Source organism: Sinocyclocheilus rhinocerous, unplaced genomic scaffold, assembly GCF_001515625.1.
Source record: "Sinocyclocheilus rhinocerous isolate Xijiao unplaced genomic scaffold, SAMN03320098_v1.1 scaffold1606, whole genome shotgun sequence".
Classification (NCBI taxonomy): domain Eukaryota; kingdom Metazoa; phylum Chordata; class Actinopteri; order Cypriniformes; family Cyprinidae; genus Sinocyclocheilus; species Sinocyclocheilus rhinocerous.
Genome location: NW_015628313.1, coordinates 334,363 through 347,573, shown reverse-complemented (window position 1 = coordinate 347,573; position 13,211 = coordinate 334,363). Strand labels below are relative to the sequence as shown.

The window sequence follows — 13,211 nt, the reverse complement described above, 5'->3', positions numbered from 1 at the left end:
GGGAGGGAGAACTCTCAACATGCCATTAGGTCGTAAAGTTTATCTGGTCTGGCTGAGGTGTCCTGGTTTCCATGGTAACCAGGGGCCTGGGGACGTTCCCAGACATGCTGGCACTCAGTATGTTTATTGGGTGAGGGGTCTGCGATTATTTGTTAATCTAATGAACAATTGATTTGTTAAATCTAATGAACAAATATGTGTCTGATTGGTCCAAATGCTACAACTATAAACATGCAAGCAAGTAGTGCTGACCCACAATCACATGCTTTTTATTGAATAAAAATTCAGCAGTGCAATAGTGCTCAAACTTTTTTTTTTTAAATCTAGTTGACATTCATGAGAGAGGCCCGAATTCAAAGTTGCTAGAAGGCATTTACTTTTAAAATAGTTCCCACAACCTCAGCAATTTTAGTGAATTAAACTTGGTGTGTACACCATGTGCGGCTCTTGATGAATGTTTTACTCTGGGGAAATGACTGCCTTGTGACAGCCATGCTTCCTTTAATTAAACTGAATTTTACACACATGCTTGCTGTGTTCAGGCTATTAAGACTGCTATCCCAGTTTCACTGTGTGTAAGCATGTGTCTTTGGTCTGTCATACCTATACTCTGCACAGTCAGTGTCAGTATATCAGTACTCTGCTTGAAAATGTAGTAGACCAATAATTTTGTCATTTCTACACACAGTAATGTGAATCATGACTCTACCACTATCTTTCAGGGTTCAAGACGGCATTTGTCAGACAGAATTCTGAGACTGCTTTTGTGGCATCCCGATGTGAGATGATACCCATTGAGTGGGTCTGCAGACGGATAGCCACAGGCTCCTTCCTCAAACGCAACCCTGGGGTCAAAGAGGGCTACCGCTTCACTCCTCTTAAAATGGAGATGTTCTTTAAGGTGAGGTTCTGTTATTTAGAAATAAAGTTGTTGAGAAGGCATTTTATCAATCACATTTCAATGTAATGACATGCTATTTTGCATATTTCCCATATTGATGCCCTCAGTTTTTCTTCCATTGTTCAGGATGATGCCAATAATGATCCTCAGTGGTCAGAGGAGCAGCTTTTGGCAGCTGGTTTTGAGTTGGCAGGTTTGACTATTGGCCGCTGTGAGGTGGACATCATGAGCAAAAGCACAGTGGCCATTTTTGAAGTCCTGGAGAAGGCTTGGGCCGCACAGGACTGCACGCTGGTGGATATGAAAGTAAGAAACCTGAGTGTATTGAACTAGCACTTTTGAAGTAAATTTCTGTTAGTGTAACTGGTGGTAGTGATATTTGCTACTATTGACTCCTATGGTAAATGTTTAATGCCCATAAACCTTAATTTTAGATTGAATTTGGTGTGAACGTGACAACTAAAGAGATTGTGCTGGCTGATGTGATTGACAACGACTCGTGGAGGCTCTGGCCTGCTGGGGATCGCAGCCAGCAGAAAGACAAACAGGTAAATAGCCAAACATTTATACATGTCAGACATGAAAAGGATTTACACTGGAGTAAAACTAGCAGCCACTAAGAGTTTGGTATTAATTCTGAGGAAGCAGATGTCCTTCTGCTATGATCACGATCTTTCCAGGAAAAATGCTGATTCGAGAGAATTAACCAACCTGTAGTATGATCTATATGACTATGACTGTCAGTTTAAATGGTGTTCTCTGTGAAGGTGTACCGTGACCTGAAAGAAGTCACTCCTGAGGCCATGCAAATGGTGAAGAGGAACTTTGAGTGGGTTGCAGAGCGAGTCAAGGTACAATGTTTTACAAAATGATTGTTATTGATGTGTTTGTTTACAGGGTTTCCGTGGGTCCTTAAAGTCTTAAAAAGTCTTAAATTTAGTTATCAAATTTAAGGCCATAAAAAGTCTTAAATTGTACAAGAAAGTCTTAATTATGATTTCAGGAGGTCTTAAATTTGGGGACGGAAAGACCAGAATTGCGATATGGCTTAATGTGACCATTAAACTTCAAAAGGCTATGATTTCGTTAAATAAACATGAGCGCTGTGCTTTTCAAAGTCTGGTGGTGCACTGCTTTGCATACAGCCGTTACCGGGGAAACTGTTATATTTCTGCCGCTCTTAAAGTGCCTCCTGTTGGCAGAGAATGAATGTGCATTTTCAATAAGCCTGTTTTATTGGAGTAGGGTATTCCTGCAATACCGGAGGCTGCAGTTTCAGGACTGCATTTCTAGGACCCTAGATTTTATTAATTTTATTTTTTTGTATGCATTTATGTATTAGCAGTTCATACTATTTTATAGCACTTGCTATTCAATTATATTATTATTTTTAAGGAATTATGTAGTTGTTTAATTGTATACACTAATTATTGTCCTAACCAACTCCTAACCTTAAACATACCTGTTGGTAACCCTCTTGAAATAGTTAACCTAATTTATTTTAATATTATCTCCATCTATCTATCTATCTATCTATCTATCACTTCACGTCTGATGTGTGACATACTTAAAGTGCAGTAAACGGTAAAACAACTGCAGTACAAATTAAATGTTTATTAGTACATTAATACATTTCAAATAATTTGAATACAAATACTAGTTTACAACATCCAGCAGCACAGTGAACTGTTTTGCACAGCTAAATAGGCTAAATGGAGATTGCTGACATCGCTTCACACACTCAAGTTCACGCCAGCTCTTGCATCAAAAATAAGATGGAAAGATAAAAAGTGAATAGTTTCCATGAATCTAGTCTTTGCATCTGTTTGTTTGATGTCGGAATCAGATCTCCTCTGTTGGAATAGAATTGGCTAGATGGCACTGTCACAAAAAAATAGGGTCCTGTAGTAGAAATGCGGTCCTGCGTTCCTGCAGTATATTGCAGGAACACAGTATTGGGGTTGTTTTTGTTCAGACCAATGTAAAAATCGACCCATGTTTTTACCTTGCAAACACGCAGAGCTGTAAATGTGAACTGGTGGATCGATAAGAAGAAAATGCATTAGAAAAATCTAAACAGTAAAATGTATATATGTTATTTAATTAATATAATAATTTATTGATAATAATTGTTTAAATTAATATAATAATTAATACTTTTGACTCATCCATTTTACATTCATTTTACAGTTTAATATGTTACTAAAGACATTACCCTACCCTGCTCATATGGTATTAGTTTTATTTGTGCAGGTCTTAAAAAATGTCTTAAAGCCTTAAATTTGAGCTTAAAAATCCTGCAGAAACCATGTGTTTAACTTACATTTTTACACTTCCTGTAATATAGGGATATAAGTCACACAGTTTTTTTTTTCTCAATTCATATTAAAATTGCACAATACAGCATGAAATTCACCTTATCTAATTTTTAAATGCATGTTTTTGGTTGAAAGGTTACTTTGGAAATGTAATAGGTCACAGATTGCAGGTTACCATATTTAAAATGTAATAAGTAGTGTAACTGTTTCAATTACTTTATTAAATTAATTACATTATTATTACATTTTATTATTATATTTACATTTTTACATTTGATTTACACTTATTACATTTGATTACTTTTTAATTACTTCTAAATTTCTAATGAATGTTTTCAAACGTTAATCATTTTCAAACATTTAAATCAGGCAGGGTTAACCTTAAAATTTTTCATCACTTGAATTAAGATTATTATAATTTAATTTTAAAGCACAGCCACCACAAAATCAGACTTTAGCACCTCTTTTTACTTTGAGATCGTTCTTGAGGTTAAATATAGATTTAAAATCATAAGAAATAGTTTAATAGCTTTGATTACTATTTTTACATAAAATCTTTGCAAAGCTGTGACAGGAAACACTGGCATCTAACAATGTCTTGGAAAAAAAAAGTTAAAAAATTAAGCACATACATAAACCTAAATGGGAAATAAAACAGTTATTGAATTAGTTATCGAGTAAGTATGTGTCTTATTCTGTGTCATAAACTCCTGAAATATTGGTGTCTTATATTTTAGAGCAGTCAATACAATTTGGGAAAGAAATCAATTAAATCTGTATGTGTCTGTCTCTGTGTGTGTGATGCTTCCTCAAGTTTGACATTGAAACCTTTTATGTCGATAGCATTTTAATAGTTGGCAAACATATTTTGCACTGAACTGTTACATTTGTGCCGTTTTCTGATTTCTGGATGAAATTATTTTTAAATTTCAAGCACTGGAAAGTATTTTTGTCACTCGCCATTGTGGCAAATCTCAGACAGGCTGTAGCCTTAATCTTTCAGTGACAAAGTGGATTGATGTAATTGGCAGATGTGGTGCAATGCAAATTCAAACAAAAGATCAAATCTAATCTAATCAAATACATCAGAATAGCATTGCTTCACTAAAAAGCCTTTAAATGGGGGATAGTTCACCCAAAAATGAAATTTCTGTCTTTAATTATTCACCCTCATGTTGTTCCAAACCTGTAAGACCTGTATTCATCTTTGGAACACAAATTAAGATATTTTTGATGAAATCTGAGAGCTTTCTGACCCTGCATAGACAGCAATGCAACTACCATGTTCAAGGCACAGAAAGGTAGTAAGGACATCGTTAAAATAGTGCATGTGACTCAACATGCAGAAGTGGTTCAACCCTAATTTTATGAAGCTACGAGAATACATTTTTTGCGCAAAGAAAACAAAAATAACAACTGTATTCAACAGTTTCTTCTCTTCCGGGTCAGTTTTCGATGTGCATTCACAAGAGGTCCATGACGCATGCATGTGCATTCCTCTGCTTGTAAACAAGGCAAAGCGCATGCATGTTCTATGTCAGAACGCCGGCTCCTGCGTCAGCAGCACCATACGTATACGTCATGGTACTCTTGTGAATGTGCATCGACTGACACTGAAGAGAAGAAATTGTTGAATAAAGTCATTATTTTAGTTTTTTTTCCACACAAAAAGTATTCTCGTAGCGTCATAAAATTAAGGTTGAACCACTGATGTCACATGCACTATTTTAACGATGTCCTTACTACCTTTCTGGGCCTTGAACATGGTAATTAAGTAGCTGTCTATGCAGGGTCAGAAAGCTCTTGGATTTCATCAAAAATATCTTAATTTGGTGTTTCAAAGATGAACACACTTATGGGTTTGGAATGACATGGGGGTGAGTAATTAATGACAGAATTTTCATTTTTGGGTGAAAATTTTCATTTTCATTCACTATACCTTTAAATGGCAGGAGGCATCGTGCACATCAAAAACAGGCAAAGCAACAAATTAATATTATTCAACATATCCTAGAATTTTACAGAAAATATTCAGATGTAACCCCCTTTGTAATCATTAACATTTACATAAATAAATGTAATTTAATTACACATTTTTTTCCTCTGATTTCAGTTACATTTATTTTGTAATTAAATTGTGTAACAATATTACATGTAATATATGTTGTGTGTGTGTGTGTGTGTGTGTGTATATGCACAAGTGATAGAACCAAGTCTCTACCCTATTGTTTGTCTTTTCATTCATTACACTTGCATGTATGTCACAATATAGAATAAATTATCTGCCGCTAGTCTGCTTCATTGTGACTTTAAAAATCCTCAAGTAATAAAAAATTGACTGCAGTCAATTTCATTTATCATAATCTGCATCAAGAAGCTGAACATTAACATAGTGCTCTGTGACCTTGTGCTATTTATTTCATTCACCCAGATCGGGCTTTCACCCCATTAACCTCTGAAGACCGCAATGACCCCACCATCCCTCTTCCTCCAATAAAGTCTTGCACAACATCTAAACGCATTTTTCCCAGTCTGAATGAACATCACCACCTTTCCTGACTGAAACTTTTCACTTTAGAATGAGATTCCTAATAGATTAAAGAGATGATTGTTGTTGTTTTTCTGTCGTCAGTGACATTTGTCCATCATTCCTAATATCACAATAATGCTATTTTTGTGGAAGAGCCTAACTGAAACATTAGTGGCTGAATCTGTTTGTGTGCATCTAGCTGCTCCTGGAGTCACAGGCGAAAGGAAGGGTCGTTGTTCTGATGGGCTCTACTTCAGATGTGGCTCACTGTGAGAAGATCCGTAAGGCTTGTGGCTCTTATGGTATTCCCTGCCACCTTAGAGTCAACTCTGCCCATAAAGGTCCTGATGAGACACTCCGCATCAAAGCTGAATACGAGGGTATGACCAAACACAACTACATAACTAACACTAAGAACAGAATGTCCTTTCTGCAGACTGTTACCTTATGTAAAATGCATTTTAAAAACCTACTTGTGTTAATTACAGTGGTTAATGTTTCAAACATCAATATTTTAATCCAAAACGTTTTAAGTAGAGTGTGAGTTTATTGCATAATTCAATACCTAATTAAATCTATCAATTTTTTTTCCTCAGGTGATGGCGTACCCACCATCTTTGTTGCAGTGGCCAGCAGAAGTAATGGCTTAGGTCCTGTGATGTCAGGAAACACTGCATATCCAGTTATTAACTGTCCCCCTATTACCCCTGACTGGGGTGCTCAGGACATCTGGTCATCTCTTCGCATGCCTAGCGGTACAGATCAATTTAACTGTCTTTAAACATGATGTGATTATCTGTTAGTAATTAGTGAGTGCTCACTACAACAGAGTCGGTCAAAAATACAGTAAAAACGGTAATATTGTGATATATGATTACAATTTTAAAAGAAAATAGAAAATTCAACTTTGAAATAGAAATCTTTTGTAACATTGTACATGTCTTTACTGACCCTTCTGAGCAATTTAATGTGTTGTTGAATAAAAGTATTATTATTTATTAAAATCTTGCTGACCCCAAACTTTTCAACGGCAGTTTACACAGCAGTTTTATTGTAGGTGTAATACTAAATAATCTCTTGTTCTTACTCTTTCAGGTCTGGGTTGCTCCACGGTTCTTTCTCCAGAAGCTGCTGCTCAGTTTGCAGCTCAGATCCTGGGTCTAAACGACCATTTGGTTTGGGTCAAACTTCGAGCATCCATGCTGAACACCTGGATCTCCCTAAAGCAGGCTGACAAGAAGCTGCAAGAGTGCAGCCTGTAATAAACCAGCATTTTCATTCCCTTCAACCACTACATTTCTGCTTACATTTTTGTGTACGCACCTGTCATTGCCTTTGAGCAAGCCTATGTGAAATGTGACCAAGAGCTCATTTGCAATAATACCATTTCTTGTGTACATTACGTCAATAAATTCCTCAGTTACGTTTGTCTTGGTGGTGGTTGTTCTCAGCAAAAATGAAAACATAATAAAAGCCAAGGGTGTTATAAACACTGTCCTAAATCATATTATCTAAACCCTGTTAACTTTTTGGTTAAAGGGGTCATATGATGCGATTTCAATTTTTCCTTTCTCTTTGAAGTGTTACAAGCTCTTGGTGCATAAAGAAGATCTGTAAAGTTGCAAAGACTAAAGTCTCAAATCCAAAGAGATATTCTTTATAAAAGTTAAGAGTCAACCACGCCTACCTAAAACGGCTCGTTCTAACACGCCCCCACATACCTACGTCACGATGTGGGAAGATTTGCATAACACAGCCCAAATGTTCACGCAAAGAAAGAAGACATAACTTTTATTCTCGCTGTAGTATTGATACAAATAAAAGTAATGCTTGTTACATATTTGTAAAAATCGACACGTTTCAGAAAGGCGGGGCATAGAGGATAAACAATAATGTACATTATATGGAAAATAATGTTTTTTTTTTAACTGAAACCGCATAAACACATTGCATTACACCAAATACACAAAATAATGTTCTTTTTAGCAACGTCATATGATCCCTTTAAAAAAATCCTCCGTAAAATGCGTCTTCTCCATAGAGAATGATTGACAGATAACTGCACAACTTAAAGGCAGGAAAGGTGGAACAGCTCAAACACTGAACAGCTCCATGAAAACTACGTTTGTACAAATACCTACACTAAACGCTTAGTGAAGAACGCCATCGAAAGCGTAATTTTTGTCACACTGTACAACAATGACTATTTTTTCATTATTGTAAGGGGTAGGTTTAGGGCGGGATACAGCTCAGACCGGAAACGAACAATGAAATTAATTTTATACCTATTACATTGTGTTTTATTAACGTCTACACCTACCCCAACCCTAAACCTACCCCTTACAATAATGAAAAAAATAGTCATTATTGTTGTACAGTGTGACAAAAATTACGCTATGATGTGCGCATGCCCAGTAGCACCATACGTATCCCTTCTAGCCACAATCGCATAACACTGTTTAAGTCGATTACATCTATGTCGGTGTTTCATTGTAAAATTTACCGGTAAAAACAATTGACTCATTAGTATATCCGTATGATTATAGATTTTTCAATATCCGCAGATTTACAGGTCTGCCTGCTGAACATCAACTTGTCCAGATTTGACTCAGTTGACTGCCACTGCAACTAGTCAATAGATGGCAACAAAAGTTCAATGATGGGAACTCCAATTCGAATTCGTTCTATTCTTAATCTGCAGCAAAACCATTAAACTGAAATAAACTATCATTAATAATGAATAAGAGTTGTTTAAAGCTTTTATTGAAGACCTGAATTTTCTTGTGTTGGGTGTATGAGTGCATCTAAAATGGTAAGGTAGAATGAATAATTATAGATATCCAAACACATCAAAAAGTAACATATACATGAGGACCCCAGTATTATGTAAACAGGACATACTTTTAGATTCTTTAAAGAATGGTAATGTCTTATACTGAATTATTCCAGCACATTAGAGAATTATTCAACACTAATTTATTTATTATTTAGTACTTACATTTAATTCATTAAAAATCATAGCTTTTTGACAGTAGGATATATCATGACTCGTTTTTCCATCACCAAATTTAAGACCTGTTAATGATAAAGATATGTTATACCGCTTTTTACCATAAATTTGATAGAACTAATTTTTTAACCAATTAACAAAACAACCAACCAACCAACGGCCAGTCTACATCCAACCCACCAATAAATAGCTAAAATGCATCATAATGTTTGAACCCAATCCTACACGGTTCTTATTTTTATTTATTTATTTTTTTTACAAAATTTTTTTTTAATTACTGAAATGTATACAATTATATGTGTACAATGCTTGTTTTAGCGTGGCACTGCACATAATTCATATGGTTGGGGACAGTGAGTGGCCCCCATTTTAAAATCCAAGCTGGGCTCCACACCGGCTGGTGAAGAGAAAGTGAAGCGCTGCAGCAGAGAGGAGAAAAAGAGGAACAGCTCCATCCGTGCTAGTTGCTCCCCAAGACACACTCTCTTTCCTGAAAAAAAAAAAAAAAAAAAAGATGGGTAATCATAATGGGTTTCTTTTTATATAGGGGCTTGTAAAGAACTGTCAACATATCTTTGTATTATTTTCAAGGAAAAAGAGTTATTCTGTACCTAGAGAAAAAGGTAAAAAGGCATCTCTTCTCCTGAATTTGCCCTCAGCATCCAGAAAGTGACCCGGGTTAAAAGAGTGAGGCGTCTCCCACTCGGACTCATCAAACAGCACTGATGTCAAATTGCCAGTCACTATTGTGACCTGCAAAAGAATAATTATACTCTTACTATGCTTAAATTAATAGATTCTAAACATAAATGTCAATTATAAAAATGCAAAAGCTTAAATTGACAATATTATAGTGCATTAAACATAACTAGGCCAACCTTTGGAATAGAGTATTCTCCTATCTGAGTATCTTCCACAGTAGCCTGGACCACATTTATTGGGATAATATTTCCAATCCTCTGTATCTCATGAATGACAGCATTGGTGTAGGGCATGTTGTCTTTGTCTGATAAAGATGGCTGTCGTGACCCTCCCACAACACCATCAATCTCCTCCTGAACTTTGGCTGAAAATACAATGTAGAGACAGTCCAAGACAAAACTAAGAGTGTGAGTATATACCACATTTTATGTGCACGTGAATGCAGTTTCTCACAGTAAACTCTCACCCTGTATCTCAGGATATTTTATCATGTAGAGAAGACCCCAGTACAGAGTAGTGGAGGTGGTCTCAGTTCCTGCTACAAACAGATCCAGAGCACAGATGCACAAGTTCTCCACATCAAAACCAGCAGCTGTGTCGTCTTTAAGCTAAACAACATGATTGAGAGGTATTTCAATTCAGTCACATTATTATAACCACAGCATTCTACTTACTGACACCTGCCTAAGAAAGGGTCTTACTTTTTCCATCTCAGCAAGGAAGCAGTCAATGTAGTCTTGAGGATTTGATGGATCATAATCCACTCTGTGTGCATTCACCTTCTCTCGAACAAAGTCAATCACCTTCTGCCACAGAGTAATAATTTTTGTTGTGCGGTCCAGGCACTCGCCGCATGAGCCATGGGAACATGTTATACAGCTAAAGAAAGAAGAACAATGAGCAGCTGAGCAGTGAAAGAGAGCAAAGTTAACATGTTAAAATGTAAAAATGTTTACTTGAGCGCAGATGCCTCCGTCCAGATACACAGCCTCACTGACATTTTTCAACAGAGTCTGGAAATCATTGTCACTGTACTCAAATCGATTACCAAACACAAGCACACAGATCACATTTGAGACAGCGTTGTTCAGCAGTAAGCGGGGGTCAAATGGTCGACCTGGAACAGAAGTTGTTAATCACACTGTGCTTCTGATTTCAAATGTAATTTTCAATTGTTTTCAGTAAACAAACCTCAGAAAATACCTTGTTCATGTGAAATGGCCTCATTCAGAAAACAACATTCAAGACTGCTGGACGGCTCTAGGCTTTTCTTTCCCAATCCGAAGTTCCGAAGAGTTGAGAGTGCAAATCTTCTCTGTTGCTTCCACTTATACCCACTGGCAATCACTAAACCTGATCACAAAAAAAACCTTTACAGTTAATTGATCCCTGATCATTAATGTTGAAATGTTAAATTATCAGTTTAACATTCAGATATTAGACTTACCTTTGTCTCCAACGATCTCATAAAATAAAGGAAACATGGGTCGATCAGCGAGGTTGTCACCCTGTTGTAAATACACCTCCTTCACGAGTTTATTATATCCATCCAACACAACAATTCTTGGTCCAAAAAATCTAAGGCTGAAAATCTTGCCATATTTTTCTGCAAACTGTAAAATATGATTTGTTGTCAGAACCTGAGCTCCTGAAATAACAGCATGTAATCAGTATACTAAAGTATTATCTACTGTTTAGAAATTAACTTAATTCTTTATGCTTTATTTTTTTAAAGACAGTTACATGTTTAGGATATTATTGCATGTAGCGCATTGTTACGACGGCAGCATATTTATGTTCCCCAGTGCTACCATGACCCAATTCCCATACCGTATAAACATGGGAAACATAAGAATCTGGGAACATAAGAATATTTACTGCAACTGCGTCACAACCCAAGTTACACACTCTAGAATGTAAGGTTCAAGTTGCTTCGCTTGATCGTTTATGCAACTGTAACTGTAATATGTTTATGTTGTAGATCTAGCTGAATACGCTCATGTAAAGCAGTTTCTTTTCGGTGTCGTAGTTAAATACAAACCGTCATTTTCGTCAGTAATTTTCGACGCGATTAACGCTGTTTGCAGTCATTAACCACTATTTTGCATTTTCAGATTTATTTCGTTTAGCTATAGCTGTAATTGTATTTACCTCTGTGAACTGAAGATGAATCCTACTCTTGTCGATATGATGAAGGTCTCCTATAATTGGTAAAGACCATGGTCCAGGAGGAAAGTTCTTCGGCGCTTTATTTCTGATATAATCACTCAGCAATAAAAACACACACGAAAATATCAAAATACTCGTGATATCGATCCACTCGTAAAGGTGCAACAGGTCCATGACTGACACTTGGATTTCTTGGGTAGATTTACCTTGTTAAAGTGCGAACAGGGAAGTTATAAAGGAAGTCGGAAGCTCTTAAGCGGGCAGGGTCCAAATGGGCTGTAAAGATAGGGACACTTTTTCATTGGACAAGTGTGTTCACTTGTCAGTGTGTGTAAGTGTGCACGTACGTTATCCCAAAAGTTCCCAAGGATTTATAAATCCAGAGAAATTCCAATTTTAAACTAGATAAAAAAGTTCTTCAAGACAAACTTTAGGTTGGCTTGAGAAAGCCTAGCCTGAACGTTTAAAGCAGTTGTAAAAGCCTGAAGTTTGAACATTTAGATTAGATGTTGATAACAGCTGTTTCTAGCATGATTAGCATGTTTTAACATGATTGGCCTGTTACTAGCATATTGCTGGCATGATCAGCATGTTGCTAGCATGATTAGCATGCTACTAGCATGTTGCTAGCATGATTAGCAAGTGACTAGCATGTTTCTAGCATGATTAGCAAGTTACTAGCATGTCGCTAGCATTTTTCTAGCATGATCAGCATGTTACTAGCATGTTGCTAGCATGATTAGCAAGTTACTAACATGTCACTATCATGTTTCTAGCATGATTAGCATGTTACTAGCATGTTGCTAGCATGATTAGCAAGTGACTAGCAAGTTACTAGCATGTTTCTAGCATGATCAGCATGTTACTAGCATGTTGCTAGCATGATTAGCAAGTTACTAACATGTCACTATCATGTTTCTAGCATGATTAGCATGTTACTAGCATGTTGCTAGCATGATTAGCATGCTACTGGCATGTTGTTAGTATGTTTCTAACATGATTAGCATGTCGCTATCGGTAGATAGATAGAAATAGTCAGATGATAGATAGATAGATAGATAGATAGATAGATAGATAGATAGTCAGATGATTTCAGTTCTAGCTTGAAAGCTCTAGGAGGAGTAGCGTTCAGAAATTTTAGTCTCATAAGAATAATAATCAATTACGTAATATCCGCGCTATCCGTTTCTGCTTGTAGAAACTATGGCAACAGACACAAAAATGCTGCTGCAGTTAAACTAAATCAATTACGGCAGTCGCAAATAAAATGAAAATGAAATGAAAAGTGTTGACTGCAGCATTAATTTTAGATCTGCTCAAATGTTGCACCACAAATCTTTTTCCGCGTTTTTACAGTGTTGCGCGTTATAACCAATCACACACGAGTCTGTTGAGTTTATGAACGCAGCGGCCAATCAGAGGCGTTTAGATGAGTCATCGCTGAAACACGAGTTTTGTTCAGTGCGTGCGCTTGCTGAGTGTATTCTCTCATCATAAACAACAAAGTTCAGATGTACATATGATGTAAGTAGGAGATTCATTCATCAAACAGTGTATAGACAGCTTTACTGATTATAAGGG

General features: G+C 36.5%; 1 protein-coding gene and 1 pseudogene across 2 annotated transcripts in view; one reads left to right on the top strand and one right to left on the bottom strand.

Annotated features, from left to right (window-relative positions):
* Positions 1-7,244, top strand: part of LOC107737306 (uncharacterized) — a 16,403-nt gene extending 9,159 nt beyond the window's left edge. The window contains exons 9-15 of one of the 2 annotated variants that reach the window (XM_016548772.1): positions 723-901; positions 1,028-1,207; positions 1,336-1,449; positions 1,669-1,752; positions 5,949-6,129; positions 6,346-6,504; positions 6,845-7,244. In XM_016548772.1, the coding sequence (XP_016404258.1) occupies positions 723-901; positions 1,028-1,207; positions 1,336-1,449; positions 1,669-1,752; positions 5,949-6,129; positions 6,346-6,504; positions 6,845-7,011 (1,064 nt within the window). In that variant the 3' untranslated portion in view covers positions 7,012-7,244. The other variant, XM_016548773.1, reaches the window with a different exon arrangement.
* Positions 7,245-8,880: 1,636 nt separating this feature from the next.
* LOC107737304 (cytochrome P450 2J3-like) overlaps positions 8,881-13,211 on the bottom strand; it is an 18,635-nt pseudogene continuing 14,304 nt past the window's right edge.